The sequence below is a fragment of the Hylobates moloch genome, unplaced genomic scaffold (assembly GCF_009828535.3).
Source record: "Hylobates moloch isolate HMO894 unplaced genomic scaffold, HMol_V3 SCAFFOLD_16, whole genome shotgun sequence".
Taxonomy (NCBI): Eukaryota; Metazoa; Chordata; class Mammalia; order Primates; family Hylobatidae; genus Hylobates; species Hylobates moloch.
The window spans coordinates 23,901,493-23,926,861 of record NW_026652291.1 but is presented as its reverse complement, the minus strand read 5'-3'; the positions used below and the strand labels follow the sequence as shown (position 1 = coordinate 23,926,861).

The following is a 25,369-nucleotide window of genomic DNA, read 5'->3' as shown; positions in this document are numbered from 1 at the left end:
CTAAGAACTCAAGAGTGAATGGCAGCAACTTAGTTTGACTCTGAGTGAAGGGCTGGGAGAAGACAGGTGGTAGCTAGAAGGGGCAAAGGGCAGAACAGAAAGCTTTCCTCCTCCTTAATGGAAGACAGTTATGCATTTTGTCAGGCCTGAATAAAAAGGTAGGCAAGGAGATGTTTAAGTCCTGAGAAATGGTTAGAGCAGGTGGGGTAGAGAGCAGAGATGGAAGAACAAGAAACAGCTCCACATCTCTGGGAGAAAGTGCCAGACACAGAGCTGTTCTAAGACAGTTGAGATGGTGTCTGTTGGGTGTGGGGTGGTAGTGAGACAAACTCAGAAAACAGGAAGAGGTTCAGCTTTGCTTACAATGGAATAGCCCCACCAGGGCTGACTGGAAGCTAATTAAGGAACACGTCCCTACCTCTCCAGCTGCCTGCTCATTAAAGAGAGAATGTCAGACTGAACACTTACAACTTGAACTCCTCTCCCATAGAGGTAGGCCATTCCAAGCCCACTCTGTCCAACTGGGTTGCCCTGCAAAGCAGAGAAATCAGACAAAAGACTGAAAAGCATTCAAAAATAGGCAAGAATAAATAACTGCAAAATAAATCATTTATAAGCTTATTCAAAAACATGTCTTAGTACTTTTCAATTCAAAACAAAACTTTCTTCTTCTCATCAGACTAAACATAATATTGACTTTTAGACATCTGGGGGCTCTGGGTAATTTGCTGAAAAAGAGTAAATAGTAAATTCATTTAGAACTAAATTTTCTTTACTTTATGACCATCTGTACCATGAATTTATGACATAAAGCATGACTAAAGTATTTCATCAAAATGAAAGGCAGGTCAAATTTTTGCAGTTTTTCATTGGTAACATCCCACCCCAATAAAGAGGGAAGATATCATGGAACATCTTGTAATAATAGCATAATCATGTAATAATAGCAATGCTGCTATCAGGTGACAAAGATATACTTAGGATTATTGGAGTGTCATGGAACAAAGAGAATCACTGTTTTGGGACTAGAAAGAAAAAAATCTAGAATCTGCCTAAACTTAGAGAGACAGAAGACATCTTTAAAAAGATTGTCATAGCATTCCTTTGGGAAGCATTCAAGTGATATCTGGAACTACAGTAACATGTATAATAGTTGACAGAGAGGTAAGTGTACATACTGAAGACATACAAGATTTTAGGTACTCATACGCAGTTTTCTGAGCCAAAGAAAGCCTAAATTATGTACTATGATTATCAAAAGTACCCTATTATGTAAGCTTTTAAATTTCATGTTGTGATACAAATAGGGTAGATTATGTAAGTTCAAGCTCCATTACTAAAAATCAGTATTTCCCCAATTAGGAAGCTTCTCAGTGAAACTTAACAACTAAAAATCAACAACCTAGTCCCTAAAAAAATTGCTTTTTATCAGGAGGGCTTTGTTTAATTAATACATTCACATGAATCATACTTAATATGCAGTTTCAATAATGTATAGCATGAGTTGGTTATGATTAACCCTTTAATATAACAAATTATTAAAATATTAGTAATATGGTACACATTTCAGTACACTGAGACAAAGCCTTACCATGTCAGCAGCTTTCTTAAAGTAGTGGAGAGCTGTCTCATTACTCTGAGGTACAATGTCACTTCCTTCCGAATACATCTGGAAAACAGATCCCAATTTCAGTAAGAGCTGTAACCTTCTCTCCAATTACATTTTTCTCCTTTCTCATCTCCTTTGGGTTTTGTCAGATCTCATTAAATCTGTCCAAAAAATTTAGAATTCCCCATGGGATATTTTAGAATTAAAAGCAAAGGCCGGGTACAGTGGATCATGCCTGTAATCCCAGCACTTTGGGAGGCCAAGGTGGGTGGATCACGCGATGTCAGGAGTTTGAGACCAGCCTGGCCAATACGGCAAAACCCCGTCTCTACTAAAAATACAAAAATTAGCCAGGCGTGGTGGCATGTGCCTGTAATTCTAGCTACTCGGGAGGCTGAGGCAGCAGAATCGCTTGGGCCCAGGAGGCTGCAGCTGCAGTGAATTGACAGCTTGCTACTGCACTCCAGACTGAGCCACAAAGCAAGACCTCATATCAAAACAAAAAACAAAAAACAAAAGAATTAAAAGCAAACTCTTAAAAGCAAACATTTTAGTAATTATATCTTTTGTTGCCATCTCAAATGTATGACTTATTTGTAAACATGAATACATAAAATCAGCTCATATATTAGTCTCAGAAGAAATCTTTAAGCCCAACATGAATCATTTTTCTCACTCTATTCCAGGGCAGTCAAATGGTTAGTTAGTAAGTTGCTTAGGATCAGATCAGTGATTCAACAAGGAAAGGGGAAGCTGCTTGCAGCATTCATTCTTCTTTCTCCTCTACCACTACTTTCCCCAGGATAAGATCACAAGTGGGTCTTAAGTTCAGGAAACAAAGTAACTAAAAGGTTTACTTGAAGAGGGTTTAAGCACTAAACAATCAGAGCATCAGGTATGGAGAATGATAAAGGGCCAAGAGAAAGAAAAACAGATTGGTCAAGACTGTCTTTATTCACATACATGTGAAAGAAACAATAAATTTAAAAAATAGTTTTTAAAGACAGTGACAGTAATTCAGAGCAAGAACCAAAGGAGGAGGAATGAAACGTTCTTAAATGCTTAACAAAAACAGAGGGAAATACCAAGTTCTATGCTATGGAACCGCTGGAATATTTAAATGTAGTTACCACACCCCAACTACTAGTATGATCACGAGGCAAATCATGATGAAATTTCCCTATTATAAAAACCTTTGTGATACAGTCCATCTAAACTTCCTTACTTTAGGATTTAGTTGTAAGTGAAAATACCCATTGATTTATACTATGTTTCAAAATAATGAAAAAGTTTTGAGATTCTTCCATGACATATGGAATTTATTTATAAAGTTTCTACACTTAAATGTTCTGTTCCCTTGATTGAGAACACAGCTACAATGAGAAGAGGTGGGTCATGGCTATCACATTTAAGACAATTAAAAACTCTGCAAATAAATTTCAACAAACTCTAATTGCCTCCATTCAGCATGGAAGGAAACAGACAACTGTGAGAGTCTTAGCAAAAAACTGCACAGCATCAAGAATACATTCCTCATTATTGCATACAATACACAAAAAGTAGGAGCTCAGTGAGAGCTGACTTCAATGAAGAATTAACATACTGATGAGCAAACACTATTTTTTTGTTTCTTTTTGACGGAGTCTCGCTCTGTCGCCCAGGCTGGAGTGCAGTGGCGTGGTCTCGGCTTACTGTAAGCCTCAGCCTCCCAAGTAGCTGGGACTACAGGCGCCCACCACTACACCCGCATAATTTTTTGTATTTTTAGTAGAGATGGGGTTTCACCATGTTAGCCAGGATGGTCTCTCCATCTCCTGACCTCGTGATCGACCCACGTCAGCCTCCCAAAGTGCTGGGATTACAGGCGTGAGCCACCACACCCGGCTGCAAACACTATGTTATATTTAAGTTGCCTAAGAAAATGCCTCAGAACAGCACTTTAAGATATAATAGTCTTGCACTAGAAATTTTATTTCCAATTTATTTTTGGTAAATTGTAGATCCTGAACACAATACATGCTAATTATGCAAACACCTCTTGCTATTACATAAAACATTCACAGGATGTACAGTACCTTTCCCAAAAAGGCCATGGCATGTGAATTGCCAGCATTTGCTGCTAAATTGAAGTAGTCAAATGCTCTCTACGAGAAAAGAATTTATTAAAATAATTAGTTTTTAACAGAATCTGCTTTTGACTTTCAGCCAAAATAATTATTTCAGGAACATTTAAAAAATCTTGTTATAATACAGTGCTTTAAAAACAAGAATATCCAGTTGCCAATATTTTGAAAGAGAAATCAGTACACCTAGAAGTTTTATTTTACCAAATAATAGTACCATTTACCATTAAGTCACTGCATAATTATAGATGCAAAGAAATTTCTTGTGTTGCCTAAACTTAAGGTCCAACAAGGCTCCTGTTATTTACAGGCAAAGCGAACATCAGCCTGCTTAAAAGACATTTAAGAGCAGCTTGACTTCTTTGGTCTATTTCTCTAATGATAACCTGGGAGAAAGGAAAAACTAAGAAGTCTTTCCAAAACATGGAGCATATTTTCATTGTTGTCTAAAGGAATACATTCCTCTTGTACTGTTTAGAGAAAAATTCTTGACCCTACTTAAAAATCACTTAAGTAAACACACTAGCATCAGCAGAAATTCATTATCACCACTCTCAACTGTATTGCCGCCCATTTTTGTTAAGGATCTTGTACCATTGGTTATTCCTCTTCTTTTCCTTGCTGACTTAACTTCTCCCTCTTTTGGAACCAGTTCCCCCTCAACCACATTCTATAATCTCATCATCAAAAAATAAAACTCAACAGGGCGCGGTGGCTCTCACCTGTAATCCCTGCACTTTGGGAGGCCAAGACGGGCGAATCACTTAAGGTCAGGAGTTGGAGACCAGCCTGGCCAATATAGTGAAACCCTGTCCCTACTAAAAATACAAAAATTAGCCTGACATGGTGGCATGCACCTGTATTCCCAGCTACTCAGGAGGCTGAGGCAGGACAATTGCTTGAACCCAGGAGGTGGAGGTTGCAGTGAGCCAAGACTGCGCCACTGCACTCCAGCTTGGGTGACAGAGTGAAACCCTGTCTCAAAATAAATAAATAAATAAATAAATAAATAAATAAATAAATAAATAAATAAAAAATAAATAAATAAATAAATAAATAAATAAATAAATAAATAAATAAAATAAAATAAAAAAAATAAAACTCAAACCAAAACACACAAGATATGTATCTCCTTTAGACCCCCAATTTCTCTCCAATGATGACTGTTCTGTTAGCTACTTTCCTTCACAGCCAAGCTTCTCGAATAAATTGGTGACATGCACTTCAATTCACTCTGCATTCTAGTCTTAATTGACTTCCATACACTACATCAAAAAGACAGTTCATCAAGTCCAGTGATGATGTTCATATTGCCAATCTAAATTTCAGCTCACCTCACTCCACCTTTCTCTGCAACATTTGGCAGAGTCCATCATGGCTTTCTTCTCGACAGACTCTTAGCTTGGCTAACAAGATGTCACACTCTCCTGGTTTCCATCCTAAGTCTACTTGTACCACCTAAGTCTCCTTTGCTGGTTATTTTTCTATCAGTTGACTTCTGAACATTAAAGTTCTTCAGGGCTCAGTTTTGGACTCCATTCTCACTTTGCATTCTCTAAGCAATCTCATCTACTCCCATAGCTTCACACACCATCAAGATGATGGCAACTCCTAAATTTATATTTTCAGCTTCAATCCAGTCTATTCAACTACCCTGAACACACTATCCAATGCCTGAACATACCCCTAAAATCTTCTCTTCTTGGCCTCAACTTGCTTCTCCTCCAGCAGCTCAATTTAAGCAAATGGCAATACCATCTTAACTGGTTGCTTAAGGTATCAGCTCCCCTTCACTTATATCCTATCCATCCCTAAGTCCTGTTACATTTACCACCAAATACATCTTGAATCCACTACTATCTTCCATTACCGTGGTTCTAGTCCAAGCCACATTCTCTCTCACCTGAACTTCTGGAATATTCCCCTCCCTGATCTGCCTGATTTTATTCTTAGGGTCTTCTAATTCATTTTCTATACTGCAGCCAAAGCCATTGTTTTCAAATCTGAACATGCTGATCTTTGTAGCTCCTTGAAGTGCTGCAGGGATATGCTGATATGATCTCAGTTCTGTTTCATGTACTATGGGCAGACCAGCCATATTCCTGTAGTATGGGCAGACTAGCCATATTCCTTCCTGTCTCTGGGCCTGTGCACATACCATTCTTTTTGGCCTGGAAGGACCTTATCTCCAGGGTCAACTTAAATGTTTGCTACTTCTCTTTACAGAAGTCTTCCCTGGCAAGTGGTACCTCCTACCCATTAAGCAATTATTGTATCTTTTAAATCTCCTTTGTAAGAATAACCACAATTTATATTTGGTGTGATCATTTAAAAAATATCTAATACTCCTATTAAAGCTCCAAAAGGTTAAAGACCAAAACTATTTTGTCCAATATTGCATGGTGAATGCCTAGCAGTGAATGGCACATAGTAGGTACTAATATTTGTATTCTTCAGCTTTCTTAGGGGTTGGTTACATCTTGAAAGCTCATTTGTGATGGGTGTTTAAATGACAGAAGTTTGATACTGGCATTGACTTAGCAAGAAATATATTGGGAACATCATTTCCTGCTATAACTGAGGTGCAAAGCCCTAGGAACAGGGTAGTTACCTGATGATTCTGTTCTACTCCACGCCCTCCGTGCAGGTGCAGTTGTCCAAGACCAACCTGAAAATGATCATCAACAACGCAAAAGTAAGTGGTACCATCTGGCACACAATTAAAATCAGACCAACAAGAAATGATTTGGTCGTAAAATGGTTTTCTGTTCATGACTCAAAAAACTAAAAGATTTAGTCTTAACTCCTGAAAATGCTATGCTACTTTAATTAACCTAAAAATTTTTGAAAAGTAAAAACGTGTACTTGTAATTGCAAAGTACCATTTGCGGCCAGGTGCGGTGGCTCACGCCTGTAACCTCAACACTTTAGGAGGTCGAGGGTGAATCACTTGAGCCCAGGAGTTCAAGAACAACCTGGGCAACATCGCAAAATCCTGTCTCTACAAAAAAAAAAAAAAAAAACAGAAAAATTAGCCGGGCTTGGTAGCATATGCCTGTAGTCCCCGCTACTTGAAAGGCTGAGATGGGAGGATCACCTGAGCCTGGAGAGGTCGAGGCTGCAGTGAGCTGTGATTGTGCTGCTGCACTCCAGCCTGGGCGACAGAGAGAGCTGTTTTCCCAAAAAAAACAAAAAACGGGCTAGGCACAATGGCTCATGCCTGTAATCCCAGCACTTCTGGAGGCTGAGGTGGGTGGATCATCTAAGGTCAGGAGTTCAAGACCAGCCTGGCTAACATGGTGAAATCCCGTCTCTACTAAAAATACAAAAATAAGCTGGGCGTGGTGGTGGACATCTGTAATCCCAAATACTCGGGAGGCTGAGGCAGCAGAATTGCTTGAACCTGGGAGGCAGAGGTTAAGGTGTGCCGAGATCGTGCCACTGCACTCCATCCTGGGCGACAGAGCAAGACTTCGTCTCAAAAAACAAATGAATAAACAAAACAAAAAACAAAAACACAAAGTATCCTGCTAAAGTAGAAGTGAAATAAAGGCATTTTCACATAAATTAAAACTGAATTTGGGCTGGGCGCGGTGCCTCACGCCTGTAATCCCAGCACTTTGGGAGGCCGGGGCGGGCGGATCACGAGGTCAGGAGATTGAGACCATCCTGGATAACATGGTGAAACCCCATCTCTACTAAAAATACAAAAAAATTAGCCGGGCATGGCAGCAGGTGCCTGTACTCCCAGCTACTCAGGAGGCTGAGGCAGGAGAATGAACCTGGGAGGCGTAGCTTGCAGTGAGCCGAGATCGTACCACTGCACTCCAGCCTGCGCGAGAGCGAGACTCCGTCTCAAAAAAAAAAAAAACAACTGAATTTGTCCCCGGTGAACGTGCTCTAAAGGAAATACAAATGGGTGCTCTTCAGAAAAAAGGAAACTTACTAGAAGCTGGGAGATACAGTAAGAAATAAAGAGCTGGCCAGGTGTGGTGGCTAATGCCTGTAATCCCAGCCTTTGGGAGGCTGAGGTGGGCGGGAACTCTTAGCCCAGGACTTCAAGACCAGCCTGGCCAACATGGTGAAACTCCATCTCTACTAAAAATACAAAAATTAGCTGGGTGTGGTGGTGCATGCCTGCATTCCCAGCTACTTAGGGAGGTTAAAGCACAAGAATCGCTTGAGCCCGGGAGGCGGAGGTTGCAGTGAGCCGAGATAGTGGCACTGGGCAACAGAGCAAGGATCTGTCTCAAAAAATAAAAAATAATAATAAAAAGCAATGAAAAGGTAAATCTGAAAATAAATGTAAACTAATATGGACTGTACAAAACAACAGTATCTCATAGTACCAAAACATATAAAATCAAACACACACAGAATACTCTGAGATCTCTGTGCTGTCCTGGAAACGGTAAAAGTGCTCATTGTACCAGACTTTGATAAGTCAAGGATGCATGTTGTGATCGCTAAATAACCACTACAAGAGTAGTATCATGCTGGCAGAGGGGAAGAGATACAACAGGAAAAAGCACTCAAACCAAAAAAGGTCAAGAAAGGAGAGAAAAGTAAACACAAAAAGCAAGATACACAGAAAGCAAGTAAAACAGAAAAATTTTAAGTAAACTAAATTTTACATTAATGTAAAAATAAGATGTTTAATTGAACAAGTTTATTATAATTCCTATCAGCTAACATTTAGATCTACCTTTCACTGTTTTTTTTTTCCTTAAGACTCCACTGCTAGTCTTAAAACCAATCGTTCTTAATAAGTATCTAATGCTCATCTGTACATGTCCTAAATTAGAAATAATTGCAAACTTAGTGGAAAAAAATATAAATGTTAAAGTTCTTTTTATTTTAATATCAAAAGAAGCCACGAAACGTGTGTGCACACATGGTACTTTGATGGACATTATACAACTTCCATTAAACGAGCTTACTTCTGTTCTTGACCTTGAGGAAATTATGATTTAAGATGAGCAAAAGAAACATGAATGGCAAATAGCTCTGAAGAGCATCTGATATCGCAAATATTCCAGGGACTTGTTTAGAGAAAGTGACAGTTTTCATCATTGGTGACTCTAGTAACAGCCTTCATCATCGGTGTTAATGCTGCTCTGTTCAAGCAGTGATTTTTCAGTGGCAGTACACGGGAGAGTCACCTGGACAGTTTTAGGAACCCTCAATGCCTCGGCCCCATCCCACATTAACCCAAATGGAATCTCCTGAGAGTGTGAGACTCTTGGTATTTTTTTAAGGGACTCAGGTGATTCTAATATGTAGTTCATAATTGCTCAGGGCAATGAAAACGCAACTTACAGATATAAGTGCTTGCTCCCGTCCCCCACAGATTAAAATATACAATGCAGTAAAGACATTTGGTGAGATGTTTAAACACGTACCTGTGCTTGTACATCACCTTTTTCAGCTAGGAACTGGTAATATTGAATCAAATCTTCTTCTAGCATTCCACTGTTCATTCCTGGATTTTCCACTTCATCAGGTAGCCGTATTCTCTGTACTACTGAGCCTCCTGTTAGCGAGATATCACTAGCAACTGAAATACAGGGATAAAATAATAAGGTGGAGGAAAATCAGAAGAATTGTTCCAGAAAGAGAAGTACAATTCTAGCTGCCAAACGTTGACAAACACAATGCTAAAGGAAGCTGTTTTTACAGTAGTCTATATAGATCGCAAATCAGTAATCTATTAATAAATTAACTTTTTTCACAACATAAATAGAACCTAAAGCAAAATTATATAAAGAAAAAAGTACTTCTGAACCTCAACTAGTTTAAAGATGAGTCCACATAAAAGAGCCATTTATAATACTTCAAATAGAACAATAAAAACAGAAATGTTTAAAGTTAATTCCATTTATTTTTTTTTCCCTAAAAGGTAAAAGGGGAAACATAGATACCATGATTGGCAACAAGACGATAGTGAGTCAGGGCAGATTCACAACTCTGGAGGACGCCGATGCCAGCCCAGTATCTGTAACCCTGTAAAACAACTTCACGTGAGGAGGCAGCAGTTTCACGTATCTCAGTGTCATTCTTCGTGGAAAAAATAAAGCTAAGCATACCCAGAATTTTGCTGTCATTTGATCCAAGGACACTAACACCTTATTTATGCTAAGTTTTAGGTTTTGAGGTAATTTATTCAGCAACTTCAACGAGAAGGCCATAGCTCAGAACAAGAAAATAAATAATATAGTTCCTAGAGCAATCAAAATAGATGTCATAAACTTTATTTTTGAAGTGTGTACATTTTACTCGTAAGAAAAATTATAAGGGCTTTTGCTTAGAACCAGTTTTAATCTTAGACAAAATTTTATCAAAAATGAGTTAATCTTCCAAATTAGCAAAGAAAAAGTAACAAATTAGCAAAATAGGGAAAATGAGACTACTGGAAGCAGGCACAGTGTCACTAGCAATAAATGACCAGAATAAATGGGAAGACAGCTAATCACGAAGAGTAAAAAACAGAAAGTAGAGCTCTCTGGAGTCATTCTGCACAAATAACTTCATGAACTTTAACATTTCTTAGGGCATTGTTGCAAAATAATGTATAATATTCTTTCACGTTCTTTTTTTTTTTGAGACGGAGTCTCGCTCTGTTGCCCAGGCTGGAGTGCAGTGGTGAGATCTCAGCTCACTGCAAGCTCCGCCTCCCGCGTTCACGCCATTCTCCTGCCTCAGCCTCCCGAGTAGCTGGGACTACAAGCGCCCGCCACCAAGCCCGGCTAACTTTTTTTTGTATTTTTTAGTAGAGACGAGGTTTCACCGTGTTAGCCAGGATGGTCTCGATCTCCCGACCTCATGATCCGCCCGCCTCAGCCTCCCAAAGTGCTGGGATTACAGGCGTGAACCACCACTCCTGGCCAATATTTCATGTTCTTTTTCTGTAGCCACCATTTACAAGATTTTGAAAAACTAAAGAACATTTTTAAAAATTATGATAATCTAATTTAAAAAATGATTCTGACAATTCCAACTCAGAGAAAATTTAAAAAGAGCCACTTATCAGATCTCTCTTTTTAGGGGCAATCAGCCAAACTAACCATTTTAAAGAAAAATTGTAGACTCTACCAATTTTCATTTACATGTAGATTCCATGTGTTATATTCATTAACAAGAATTTGAAGGAAATTCAACTGAATATTTGGTCTTAATTAATACAAGCAAATCTCGATCATCAAAGCTGAAAAAGTTGTGGCCACTATAAACCACAAATTCTTCTGACATTAATATTATTAGCCTTCCACTAAAGTCTACTTACCAAAACCATGTGGGCTATTAGATTGCCCCCAAGAGCTCCAAATGTATAATATACAAGAGCCTGTGAAAGAACAAAACATGTTTAACTGAACACAGGCACACATTTATTCAATTCAAATTGTTATATGCAATAAAGTTTTAACAGTATTACCTTTGCCTGACTTGAATTAACACCAAGTCCAGAGGCATAGAGAAAGCCAAGAGCCTGAAATAAATGATAAAAATAAGAAATCTTGCTTTGGTGAAGGTTTATCCAAGACAGACACAGACAGACACAGTTTTATATACTATGAAAAAATGCAAGAGTCTTTAAATGCTAAAAGATTTGAATTCAAGTATGTACAAACATGGATTAAAGAGCCCTGGAAAAGCATTCAGGGTTTTACACATTACACAATTAAATTAAATGTAACATTATTTTAAAAAAATTTTATTTATTTGTGGGTTTTTTTGTTTGTTTGTTTGTTTTTTTTGAGACAGGGTCTCACTCTGTCATCCAGGCTGGAGTGCAGTGGCATGATCTTGGCTCACTGCAACCTCCGCCTACTGGGTTCAAGTGGTTCTCCCACCTCAGCCTCCCGAGCAGCTGCGACTACATAGAGGCGTATGCCACCATGCCCGGCTAGTTTTTGTACTTTTTGGTACAGACAGGGTTTCACCATGTCGGCCAGGCTGCTCTCGAACTATTGACCTTAAGTGATCCACCCACCTCAGCCTCCCAAACTGCTGAGATTACATGGGTGAGCCACTGTACCCAGCCACAATTAAATGTAACTTTATTTTTATTAATTTATTTTTTTCCGAGACAGAGTCTTGCTCTGTAGCCTAGGCTGGAGTGCAATGGCACAATCTCGGCTCACTGGAGCCTCTGCCTCCCAGATTCAAGCAAGTCTCCTACCTCAGCCTCCTGAGTAGCTGGGATTACAGGTGCTGACACCATGCCCAGCTAATTTCTTTTTGTATTTTTAGTAGAGACAGGGTTTCACCATGTTGGCCAGGCTGGTCTTGAACTCTTGACCTTGTGATCTGCCCGCCTTGGCCTCCCAAAGTACTGGGATTACAGGCGTGAGCCACCATGCCCAGCCAAATGTAACTTTAAACAAGACAAAAAGTTTAGCTTGAGGACAATTTAATATTAACTAGAAAGACAAAGCTGAATACACGTAAACATGACTTTATCTTTATGAACAGCCATTATGAAGACAACTCTTGTTATAGGTACATCAGCATATTTCTCTATATATGCAGAGAGGAATACACTATGAAAACAGACAAGATATGAATTACCAAGATAAACTAACTCAGATATAAAAAGAGGAGCAAGGGGTCAAGTTGAATAGGTCAAGGGAGAAAGGCTGCTCTACAATGTTAGAGCACACATGATTTTCTAAAAATAAAAACAAAAAAATGGAACAAACAATGCATGGGTGAAGTTCAACCCTTTCAACCCTTTGCCTTCTATGGATCACCCTTGATGATAGGAAAGTATAAGCTAACGTGACAAAGGCAGTTGTGGCAGAGACTGGAGTGCTCACTGAAATCATGAGCTCCTCTACATTTTCCAGCCTCTCTGTAGAATCACATGCCTGGGATATGGCTGTCAGGGATGTAAGCCTGAAAACATCCTAATGAATCCTGAGGCTCTCTTTTCTCACTTCATCATGGTGTGGAAGCCCCGTGTAGCAATCAGTGTAGCCACATAATAGAAACAGCCTATGACCAGGAGTCACAATTCAGAAAAGAGTGATGCCAACAGGAGAGCTACATCAAATCTAGCATGAGCAAGAAATAACTCTCTGTAGTGTTAAGCCACTGTGATTTTCGGGTTTTGTCTGTTGCATCAACTAGAATTAATTTTCATGGAGAGAGTGCTTTGCAACATATAAAGTGCTGTGGCTTTGTAAGGTTCTAATATTAGAGGGAACTGATGCCTTATGAAGTAAAACCGTTCTTCAGAGCAGAATACCTCTGAAAAAAAGAAGATATATGTTTTTATATAAACTGATTCACGCAAAGAAGAGAAAAAGCTTTGAAAACAAAGGGGAACAATTAAGACATAATCTGTTTATAATACAATACCGAGGAAAGAGCTGCAGAATGGTTAGGTATTCAGTTCTAAGAAAACAACCATTATGACTCCTGTTATTGTTTATATAGTTTGAAAACAGACTTTCCTTGTGATTAGATATTTCATTTATCTTTAAGCAAGTCTCATGGCTTGAATAAACTTGAATTATTGAAGGAATTTTAAATAAATATGATGGCCCCCAAAATCCAGGTGTCAATCTTAGCATTATAAAGGGGAAACAACCAGATATGTTATCAACTGATGTGATACAACGTAGAATACAGAACATCCCTTGTAATGCAGTCTAGCCAAAAATATTTTACTTGTGTTCATCAGCCTTTAGCTGTAACATCCTATTGACAGGAAATACAGGTGACGAAGAAACAAACTAAAAGCCACCATGAAAAAACAAACTGAGGTAGGATATTCTGCAGAAAAACTGGCCCTACCTGTAATATAGACAAAAAAGGCAGTGGGGTATACTAGATAACAACCAAATGTAAGGTAGAGTTCTGGATTGAATACTGGTTTGGACAAAACAGGTATAAAGAAAATTTTTGGGTTCAACATCATATGAACATAGTGTGGGTGTTATATGACTTAAAATGTGCTGAGATGAAAAGGTGAAGTTCCAGAACAACAGACAGTGATATCTCATTTTAATAAAAATATCGTGTATACATACACAAACAGAAAGATTACAGAAGGATATGCATACACTAATATATTATTACTCATATTTGGGTGGTACATATGTGATGTGTACTTCTTAGTTTTGTTAGTTTGTATTTCTAGTTTCCTATAATGGACATGTACTGCTTCTGTAATAAAATACTTTTTAAAAAAAAACATCAAGATTAACATGAGCTGCAACATCTGAACTTTGGAAAAATGCAATGGTGAGTAATTTCAGATAAAAAGTAATTATCTTCCAATTTCATTCTCTACAGATCTAATTTGGAGAAGTACAAATGTAACTGTGGCAAGGCACAACTGCAAAAAGGTCTTCCATGACCATAAATGTTCCTAGACTAAGGAAAAAGACTGTCCAAGAAGACTGATAAAATGGTCAGCCACAAAATTGGTATTTATCTTCCAGTCTGACTTTTTAAAAGAAGTCAGGAGATAGAGAGTAAATTGCTTTTAAAACTAACAAGTGTTACATGCAGAGAGATTCTTCACTGAGAATGTACTTACAGTCTGTCCCTTGGGAGAGCCTTCCTCAGTCAGCTTCTCAAACATCTCTCTCGCTGCCTGGATATTCTGTGGCAAGTAATCACCAAATAAAAGAGCATATGATACTCTCTCCAGGGCTTTGGTATGGTTCATGCTTGCTGCCTTTTGAAGATACCGATATGCTCTTTAAATGTAAACAATTAAAAACGAAATCAGTAATGTTTTGAAACTGCCATTAAGTTTTTTTGATCTACTAAAATGCAACACAAATAATTTCCTTATGTTACAAAACCCCTTTGATAATCTTTTTTTTTTTTTTTTTTTTTTTTAGATGGGGTTTCACTCTTGTTGTCCCGGCTGGAGTACAATAGCATAATCTCGGTTCACTGCAACCTCCACCTCCCGGGTTCAAGCAATTCTCCTCCCTCAGCCTCCTGAGTAGCTGAGATTACAGGCGTGCGCCACCGTGCCTGGCTAATCTTGTATTTTTAGTAGAGACGGGGTTTCACCATGTTGGTCAGGCTGGTCTCGAACTCCTGGCCACCTCAGCCTCCCAAAGTGCTGGGATTACAGGCGTGAGCCACTGCGCCTAGCCACCCCCTCTGATAATGTTATTTCTATTCAGTCATATTACTTTTATATGTAAAAAACATCCTTTTTTTAAATTTTTATTTGTATTTTTTTTTTGAGACAGGGTCTTCCTCTGTTGCCCAGGCTGGAGTGCAACGGTGCGATCACAGCTCACTGCAGCCTCTCTGCCTTCCAAGTTGAAGTGATCCTCCTACCTCAGCCTCCCAAGTAGCAGGGACCACAGTGTGCACCATCATGCCCGGCTAATTTTTAAATTTTTTTTTAGAGACAGGGTTGCACTATGCTGCCCAGATTGGCTAGCTATTTTGTTTTTCATATAAGGTCCCAGTTCTCCCTGTTATCCTAATATCTTGAAATAGTCTAATTTTACTAACAGTAATTCTAAAAGCTTCTATTAAAGTTAACCAGATTTGCAGTAAGAGAATATGATGGTGTCCAGTATATGATCTAATAATAACTGTTGCAATTTTCTTTTTAAATCTTTGCAGACTATAAAAATGTCAGCTGAAATTAAAAAGACATAAGATGTTACCAGATAATCACTTGTTCTGTTTTTTCCAAGCACAAATTCCTAAATTCCAGTCAAAAATTACAAAGCAAAAACAAAAATGTACTTGACAACAATTCTTTTTGTTTTATGTCATTTTGAATTCTAAATAGTATATGCATTCTTGGTTCTTAGAAACTACTACAACTTGAGTCAATCGTTGCCATTTTACTCACTGTTTGTTACTGTAATTAGTATGTGTAACAATTTTACCTTAACAAACTAAAGTGTGGTAAAAGCAATGCTACTAATGCCCATAAGTCATATTACGTTTTCTTGTAATGGAACTTAAAAAAATCTTCTGTGTCTCTGGCAGTGCATTTTTTAAAGAATGTAGTTGCTATTTGTCTCAGTAGTGGCCTGTCTTGGGGGAAAAGTGGACTTAGCAGTGCTACCTACTCTCTTTTTTGGCTTTTCTTATTGCTTCCATTAAGGATTTTCATTCCAGTTTGATACATCATTTCTGCTTCCTGCATCTGCCGTCTCTTAGCAGCCTCTTCTTCAGCTAAAAACAAAATGTCAGATGCATTTAAATGGATTTTAATTCTACATCAATTATCAATCATCAGTATTCTTTCTTTTGGGCAGTCATACAAACATAATGAATGATCTTTCACTATTCCCAAATATGATTCTAAAAACACTTAAGTGTGGCCTTTACATGACACAAGATAAAACTTAAAATATATATATATAATTCATTGAAATCATTTTCTTATAGAAATACCAATACCAAGCCACTCTCAGAGGGTACTTTTCTGTTAGTAATGTTAACTTTTTAAATATAATTCAACTAAAATTTCAGATATGTGATATGGTTTGGATCAGTGTCCCCAACAAATCTCACACTGAATTGTAATCCCTGGTGATTACAATCTCGCTCACCTGTAAGGCCTGGTGAGCGGTGACTAGATCGTAGGGATGGTTTCTCATGAATGGTTTAGCACCATCCCCTTGGTGCTGTTCTTGTGATAGTAAGTTCTCACGAGATCTGGTCATTTGAGAGTATGGGGCACCTTGCTCCTCACCATCTCTCTCATTCCTGCTCCCACCATACGAGATGGCTGCATCTCACATGTAAGTTTCCCAAGGCCTCCCCAGAAGCCAAGCAGATGCCAGCATCATACTTCCTGTACAGCTTGCAGAACTGTGAGCCAATTAAGCCTCCTTTCTTAATAAATTTCCTAGTCTCGGGTATTTCCTTACAGCAGCGTGAGAATGGACTAATACAATATGCCAACGTCAGCTAAAATAAGGTCAAGACATTAGAACACAGTAGTCAGAAAAATACTGTTGGAGCCAAAGGACACTTTAGCTCTACTGGAAATACTGTATATCTTTACAAGGAGAAAATATTCGATTAACTATATAATAGAAATTAGTAAAAAACTGATTATTAAATATAGAAACTGATTTAATGTTCAAGTTCACCAATTTTTCATACTGATGTAGCACTGAAAATCATAGAACTGTTATAGATTTTTCAAAAGTTATTTTGAAACTGTAAGAACTCATCAAAAGAAACATATTTCATTAGAACCAGTATATATAGAAACAGAAGCAAATTCTTCTTATAATATAAAAAAATTCTGGTGCATTAACTGGAGTACCCAGTCACACTGGCCTATATCTAAAGATGGACTATATTTGATGTGCTCTTTTAGGATTGCCCAAATATTCTATAACAGGCATTATTTTTTAAAAAATTGGCATTTATAACTTTCAAGATTTTCTGTTGTTTTTTCATAGTTAGAAAGTTTTTCCTGAAAATAGCTTTCCTCAGAGGTCAGCATCTTTATGACATTTATATTAAAGATGGTTAAATATACTATATTTGTCAAATGTTACCTTGGCATAGCAAATTTCACCTTAAGTATTTTTAAAAAGTTAGTTATTTTTCTTCTAATCACTATTAACCTTCTCCATAACGGCCCAGTTTCCTTTACTGCCCCCCAAAAGTTTTATGTTAATTAATTTACCAGCCTGCCTGAAGGGTTTAACAAAACAACCTGTATATACCAATGGAAAACCATCTCTAAATAAAACGTGAGGGTAACTTGAGTGACAGCCTGAAAATAAATACACCACATGCTTCCCACTCTTAAGTCCACTCTTTAAGGCTATAACAACATCAGCAACGCTGGCCATTTCTGACCAATGTGGAAAAGGATGGCTAGAAAAAGGCCTTAAAAACATTGCAGATCTGCCTCCTACTGAGCAATACTTACTTTCACAAAAGCCCCACTTTTCATCTGCTTTGTAGTCATAGGTTGTAGCACACCACAGTCTGCCATCTTCCCTCCCATCTGATGTACATTCATCATACTCCTTATCTAGGAAAAGAAAAGGGAAGTGGCAGGGCTCCCCATGTGCTGTGCCTTCAATGGCGGTCAAAGCTGGAATGACAAGAAATAAAAATCTAAACATGAACAACACCTCTGGTATTCATGGATTCAATGCCATCAATTTTGGCTGTTAGAATTTGAAGCAAAGATTCATGATGCCTGATTTGTAACTGGGAACATAAAAGGGCTAGCAATGATTTTGATTAGGGAGGACTTGGTTTAGTCAATTTAGTGAGCATGGCTAGCTGACTACTTAGCACCTGTGTCTAGGTTAGACTTTCTGAAGTTCCTGATATATAACCTTAGAATATTAAAGGTCTACTGTAAAACTCCTGCCCAAAAAGTAAGCAAAAAATAAGGCAAAATGCAAGTGAATCAATTCTACTGCTCAGCACAGCTCTCCTTGTTTCTGAATGCCATAAGTCAATTTCTTCAGTAATACAGAGTTACATAGGGCAAATGCTCCCCCCAAGGCAAAGTTAACCACTCACACACTCCTCTGCAATCCTGTGGCATTTTATTAGAGTACTTATCACATGTATGGAAGTTACTTCTTTACCATACTCTAGTTCCCATTAGACTTTGAGCTTGTTAAGGGTAGAGACTGCATCTGTAATTTATTCTATAAATTATTTATGAGTATCTCTTACGTGTTGAAAATTATGCTAGGTGCTAGAAATGAGGTGGATCAGAGATCTTTGCTACACACAACTTACTGCCTAGCCGGGAAGAGAGATATTAAGCAAATGTGTGATGGATGCTATGGAAAGGAAAGCCTCCCCTCTCAGGAACTGAGGTTTCAATTGAACCTGAAGGGCGTGCAGGAGTAGCAGTGAATGAAAGGCTCAGGGGTGGGGTGGGTAGGAGTACTCAAACAGATAGGTGCTAAGGTGACAAGAATCAAATGAGTGGCAAAGTGGACAAGAGAAGAGGCTAAAGCAGCAATGAGGAAGCCATACTGGGGAAGACCTTACACGTCCTAATAAGGAGTTTGAACTTTTATCCTGAGAAAAATGGAAACTCACTGAAAAGTTTTGCGTAGGAGTGACATGCTCACATTTTATTAAAAGAGTGGAAAGTAGGTAAGAAGTAAGGCTGGATGCAAGGTGACCAGTTTAAAGGTTGTAACTGTAGTCTGAAAGGCAATGGTAGCCCGGAGAGGGGAATAGAATGGAAGATGTGGATGTGATCAAGTGATGCTAAGGAGGTAGATATGGTACCACTTTCTAGATGTGTGGATAAGAGGAAAGTTGAGTCAAGGAAGACACCCAGGTGCTTTAGGGGTACATAGATGGCTGCCCTTACTAAGATACAGAATTCTAAAGGAGGAGTAGGTTACTGGGTAGGTACTGCTACATTCAAGGTGGCTACTAAAAAAACAAACAAAAAACAAAGAAAAAACCCACAAAAAAAAACAGCAAAAACAAAAAATCACAAGTGAAAATGTCTTAAACATTTTTCAGTCATAGCTAAAAAAAAAAAAAAAAAAAAAATTCTCCAGTACACAGATAACACTTGAATTCAAGGGTATGCATAAGAATGCTGCATGAGAGGTATATGAGAAGACCAGAGGTCCAGGACTAAGCCTAAAACCATACACAATAGGTATGAGCCCATGTCAACTTCCACTGGGTTGCTTTTAAATGGAGAATTTAATTGGGTAGCAGAGCTCGGTCATGAAGGGTATAGGTTCTGGGGTCAGAATATTTGATGCAAATCCTACCACTTATTAGCTGTGCACTTTGAGCAAATTATTTAATCTCTTAAGATTACTTAGAGATAACTTCCTTATCTCCAAATAGGAATAACAGTCCTTATTGCATTGGGTTGTTTGCAAAGACTGACTGAGATAATACATGTAAAGGACTCATTATGGTGCCTATCACTTTGGGTAATAAAAGTCCAAGAGATGACAGCTGCTATTATTATTATGGGCACCCCTGCTCTGAAGGCTAGAAAGTATCCCTTCTTTCTTTCCAGTGTAAACAAAAGACATATCCTATGATATTAATTTAAAACATATTTTCAATAAGCTATGAAAGACAAAATGAATTTCAAATGGTTTACACCAAGTAAATGTCACTCATCATCCTGGTAATAAGAGGCAAATAACTTTTTTACCTTTGCTTTGTCTATGTTTTAAAGAAAGGATCTTTGATGCAATGTATAGGCAAGAAATCCTTTAGCAACAACTTCAGAGGAGTCATTCTGACTACAGAATTTGGAAAGGACATCCCTATACACTGCTACTAGATACAAATCGGCCGCTGCTTTAGAAAGACACTGTCTGAAAGCCAGGCACGGTGGCTCATGCCTGTAATTCCCAGCACTTTGGGAGGCTGAGGTGGGCAGATCACTTGAACCCAGGAGTTCGAGACCAGCCTGGGCAACATGGTGAAACTCTGTCTCTACCAAAAATTCAAAAAATTAGTTGGGTGTGGCAGTGGACGTCTGTAGTCTCAGCTACTTGGGAGGCTAAGGCAGGAGGATCACTTGAACCTGGGAGGCGGAGGTTGCAGTGAGCCAAGAAAGCATCTGCGGAACTGCAGTTTGTAAACCTGAATTTCAAATTAAATAGCAAATGATGGTTTAAAAGAATTAATACTTCTATAATAGAAATCTTTGTCTTAAAAACAAATAGCTTATCATAGGAATCCTAGTTTGCCAAAACTTATATTTTCTAAATGTTTCAAATATATGAAATAATTCCCTTTCATGTGATGAACTATATGACAGAAAAGAAACTGGAGAGAGTAAAAAATTTTTTGACAACAAAAGGTTTTCATCTACTGCTGATTCAGCACTGATATAAGGAGGAAGAATCCCCAGGAGGCACTTGCTTCATCAATTTAGTCAAAACTGCTACCTGTCAAAATAATTCATTAGTGAGTTACTACAAAGAAAATTTGTTTCTCTCAGCTACCTTCTCCAAGGGAAATCACAATATCAAAAGTGTTACCACTTTTTAAACTTATTTTAAAATCTTCCAAAAGTTATTGATTGGGACTCCCTAGTTTCAAATTGATTATCTCAAACAGAAACTCCTCACAATAGTTTTAATTTCAGTTAATTTTCTTTCTATGGAGAAATCCTGCAATAATTTCAAAGCCATCCTTTTAAAAACCTCCACAAGAAGAGTATCAATTTTAAAAACAATCACTGCTCTGGTATAATGAAGCTGACAGGTTATGCAATTTAAATTAGCGATAACCAGCAATCAAATCTCACACCATGAAAGAGAAAAATGGGTTCTCAGTTCTGCAGCTTCATGTAAAAATTCACATTTTCTAGATAATGAATCATATTTTGGCTCTACAATTAATGACACAGTATCCCAATCTATTTAGACCTCAAGAGGAAGATACTTATAGTACAGAACTTATTGTAATAATGAACAGAATGCTTTACACTTCAACTAGTAGAAATCTGCTCTTGCAAAGTCAATTAAAATCAGTCAAGAAAGTAAGAAAAAGTAAAAAGCAAAACAAAACTGAAAATATGCAGTGTTGGCCAGAGGATGGGTAAATGGGCACTTTCATACTCTTAGCAAGTGTATAGGTTAATACAATCTCTTCAAGAGGGGCATTTGGTAATATCTATTAGAATGTAAAGGTCCATACCTTCAGATCCAGCTTTTCTACTTCCAGGATGTTTACTTAAAAAAATGCTCCCATAAACACACAAAGAGATTATGTGCAAGAGAATACTTGTACAGTATCCTAATTTTAAAAACATAAAACCAAATGAACTCAAAGATCTACTGATAGGAAACTGGGTAAATACACTATGGGGCAGCCATTAAACGAAAACCGGGGCATCGCCAACATGGAAGGAATTAAAGGTCCCTAGAGAGTAGTGGAGCCAGGGAAGAAGATCAAAGGCTGAGTCCTGAGGCAAGCTCATGTTTCAAGATCAGACAAATTCTAAGGAACCAGCAGCCAACTGAAGAAAGTATCTTCAGGGAAAAGAATACTAGTGAGGGGTTAAGATGAGGATCAGGAACCGACCAGGTATTCAGCAATTAGAATGTGACTAGTGGAGAAGAGTAGATTTAGTAGTCTGGAGGAGGCTCAAGCCTTGCTGGAGCTGGATGACAGAACAGGAAGAGAGAAAGGGAAATCAGTGATTATAGAGAACCCTTTCAAAGAATTATGCTATAAAGGGGAGTAGAGGAGTAGGATGGTAGCTGGAGGGGGACTAAGGGACACAATATTTTTTTTTTTAAGAGATAAGATATTACAGCATGCTTGAACATTGAAGGAAAGAATCCAAGAGATAAAAAAGGTAAACATAGCTAGAATGCTGATCTCTCTCTCTCTCTCTCTACTGAATTAAAGGCTAGGGGAATATAAGCACATCTTTTTCTCACTTTAAATTGTAAAATCAAAACAAAAAACTAAAAGTTAATTTCTTGATCTATATAGATAAACAAATAATTTAGCTTTGCAAATTTCTCATTTTAAGAACTTTTACAGTTTACATAGGTGATCTTTAAATAAGAAAATTATCTATTTAATCATGCTGTCTCTCTGAAACAATCTGGTACTTCCAAACATAGAGTACTAAGTAGCATATGAATCAAATATACCTGTAGTCAAAGATAGCTGAGAAATCATTATTTAATGTTAAAAAGCTACCAACCTCAAGACAACTGTCATAGTGTTCATCAATTTTAGTAAACACCAAGATAAAAGCTCAACCAAGCAAACGATTGTCACCAAAAAAAATCTCCCAAGGACTAAGAACAAAGTACCAGCACATACAGTTTAAAGGAAACAAAGTACTTGACTCAAAGTAGGTGATATAGGCCAAATGATATAGGCAATATTTTACTGCTGTCTGGGAATATGCTGTAGTAATATTTTGGGGAAAATACCAATGGTATGTAATGTGCTACAGACTGCTTTCACCGAAAGTTGAAAACTTCTAAATAAGGTCTAGAAACTATCTTTGTAAATAAACACACACTATATGAAGAAAGCCACCGCTTTACAGATTAAAATGTATTTTTCAGAAGACGTATTCATATGTAGAATGAACAAAACATTAAGATCAGGGTTCATACAAAGCTCAGCTCTTTCTGTGAGAAGCAACTAATCATTTTAAAATACAATGAGAAAGCGGCACAATCACTGGCCCATGTGACCAGAATAAAGTGGCAAACTTCATGTTAATCAGGTGACAGGCACTGTCAAAAACCATCCAGAGTAAAACTTGCTCAGGAAAGCTGCTATTTAAGAACAGTGGGTTTCTCTAAACAATGGCTTTAAAGACAGGTGAGTTTTCAAAGCTGTGGTGTGGCTGGTATCTATAAGGATGGTCTCCTAAATGAGTTTCCTTGCACAAATAATTTTCTTGTAAAACCAAATCAAACCAAAGAAACAACAATAACAAAAAAAGCCTTTTCATGAAAGTCAGGACCTGTTGCAGGCAATGACTATTCTTCTATCTTCTGTTTAATATGATCGCTAGGTTAAAGGTCATTCCTTCCCTGCCATCCCCACTTAAGCAACAATTAAGTAGAAATGCCATTCTATTGCTCAACAACTTGCTTCAGAACCCAATTTTAAGCAAGATGTAGTCAGTTTAAACTTAGTTCCTTTTGTGCCATTTGAGATAGACCAAGATGCCGATTACTCTATTTTTCTTTTTTAAGGCTATAAGGATGTGTTTACTGCAGAGACAAACAGTAAGAAAGTATACAAAATTAAAGAAAAATGACAGTTATCTTTACCTATCACTTCAAGTTATTTCTGTCTAGAGGTAATGACAGTTAGTGAAAAAAAAGTTCTGGACCTTTTTCATTTGTAAACTTATTTTTACAAATCGCTTCTTTTCACATAAAGGATTTGTGATGGTTAATTTTGTGTGTCAACCTGGCTGGGCCATAGTGCCCAGATACTGAGTATACCATTGTTCTGGATGTTCCTATGATGGTGATTTTTGGATGAAATTATTATTTAAATTGGTGGACTTTGAGTAAAGCAGATTATCCTCCATGATGTGGGCAGACCTCGCCCAATCAGTTGAAGGACTGAGCAGAATGAAGACTGAACCCTATAAGGAAGAAATTCTCCAAGCAAATGGCCTTTGGTTCTGTTTCTCTGGAGAAACTGTGACTAACAGAGGATCATACTAACTGAACTACTTTTCAATAGGACATTTTTTTGCTTTACATATCGTTGACATTCTTGTAGGTGGCAGACAGGGCAGACTGCCTCATTACTGATTTGGAACCTCTTCCCAGGTGATAGTTTCAGAATTCTCCTAGTGTTTTCCGAAAATGCTTCTGCTCTTCTGATGCAGGCAACACTTCTTCCTGAGGACCCAGGCCCTGAAGGTGCAGCCACTATGAGATTTGACCACATGGAACAAACATGAGGATGAAGCCAGTCTACTGAGGAGCTGAACAGGAAGAAAGGGAGAGCTGGAGTCTCTGATGGCACAAGTCCTGAACTGCCTATGTGTGAGTTCTAGTTACATGAGCCAAATAAACCTCTGGTTCTGCCATTGTCTGATGGATTTTTTTATTTACAACAAAACACATTCCTTTTAAAATGGCTATGAGTATTCTATAATAGGGAATACCACAATGTAATCATTCTCCTTATGATGGCCATTTAATTATTCATTCATGATCAACAAATGTTTAGATGATATGCAGAAAACAGTTAGCACAGCAAGCCTGACTAGTTATCTTTTGAAAGACCGCTTATCACGTGGCCCTCAGCTGCTATCTAGGAACTTAGATTTTGGAAGGGTTCCCACTGAGAGGTGAAGCCAGCTGGGCTTCTGGGTCAGGTGGGGACTTGGAGAACTTTTCTGTCTAGCTAAAGGATTGTAAACACACCAATCAGCACTCTGTGTCTAGCTGAAGATTTGTACACGCACCAATCAGCACTCTGTAAAAATGCACCAATCAGTGCTCTGTGTCTAGCTAAAGGTTTGTAAACGCACCAATCAGCACTCTGTAAAAACGGACCAATCAGCTCTCTGTAAAAACAGACCAATCAGCTCTCTGTAAAATGGACCAATTGGTGCTCCATAAAATGGACCAATCAGTAGGATGTGGGCAGGGCCAAATAAGGGAATAAAAGCTGGCCACCCGAGCAAGCAGCGGCAACCCCCTCGGGTCCCCTTCCACATTGTGGAGGCTTTGCTCTTTCGCTCTTCACAATAAATCTTGTTGCTGCTCACTCTTTGGGTCCGCACCACCTTTATGAGCTCTAACGCTCACTGCGAAAGTCTGCAGCTTCACTGCTGAAGTCAGTCAGACCACGAACCCACAGGAGGAACAAACAACTCCAGACGCGCCTTTAAGAACTGTAACACTCACCGTGAGGGTCTGTGGCTTCATTCTTGAAGTTAGCGAGACCAAAAACCCACCAGAAGGAATAAATTCTGGACACATTTTGGCACCCACGAAGGGACAATCACCAAGCAGTGAGTACCATCGGACCCCTTTTGTTTGCTATTCTGTCCTATTTTTCCTTAGAATTCAGGGGCTAAATACCGGCACCTGTTGGCCAGTTAAAAGCAACCAGTGCGGCTGCCGGAATAAAGACATGGATGTCAGGCTTTCTGGGAAAGAGCTCTCTAACCACCCCCAACTCTTCGGAGTTGGGAGCA

The 25,369-nt window shown here is 38.3% G+C and overlaps 1 protein-coding gene across 3 annotated transcripts in view; it reads right to left on the bottom strand.

Annotated features, from left to right (window-relative positions):
- Positions 1-25,369, bottom strand: part of SEL1L (SEL1L adaptor subunit of SYVN1 ubiquitin ligase) — a 55,021-nt gene that overhangs the window by 9,229 nt on the left and 20,423 nt on the right. Inside the window, exons 4-14 of one of the 3 annotated variants that reach the window (XM_032180026.2) lie at positions 17,624-17,728; positions 15,795-15,900; positions 14,279-14,441; positions 11,165-11,218; positions 11,015-11,074; positions 9,654-9,735; positions 9,135-9,289; positions 6,344-6,400; positions 3,685-3,753; positions 1,592-1,669; positions 469-531 (exon numbers count right to left, since the gene is read on the bottom strand). In XM_032180026.2, the coding sequence (XP_032035917.1) occupies positions 469-531; positions 1,592-1,669; positions 3,685-3,753; positions 6,344-6,400; positions 9,135-9,289; positions 9,654-9,735; positions 11,015-11,074; positions 11,165-11,218; positions 14,279-14,441; positions 15,795-15,900; positions 17,624-17,728 (992 nt within the window). Of the gene's footprint in view, positions 1-468; positions 532-1,591; positions 1,670-3,684; positions 3,754-6,343; positions 6,401-9,134; positions 9,290-9,653; positions 9,736-10,999; positions 11,075-11,164; positions 11,219-14,278; positions 14,442-15,794; positions 15,901-17,623; positions 17,792-25,369 lie in introns of those variants that run through there. The other 2 variants (XM_032180025.2, XM_032180027.2) reach the window with 2 other exon arrangements.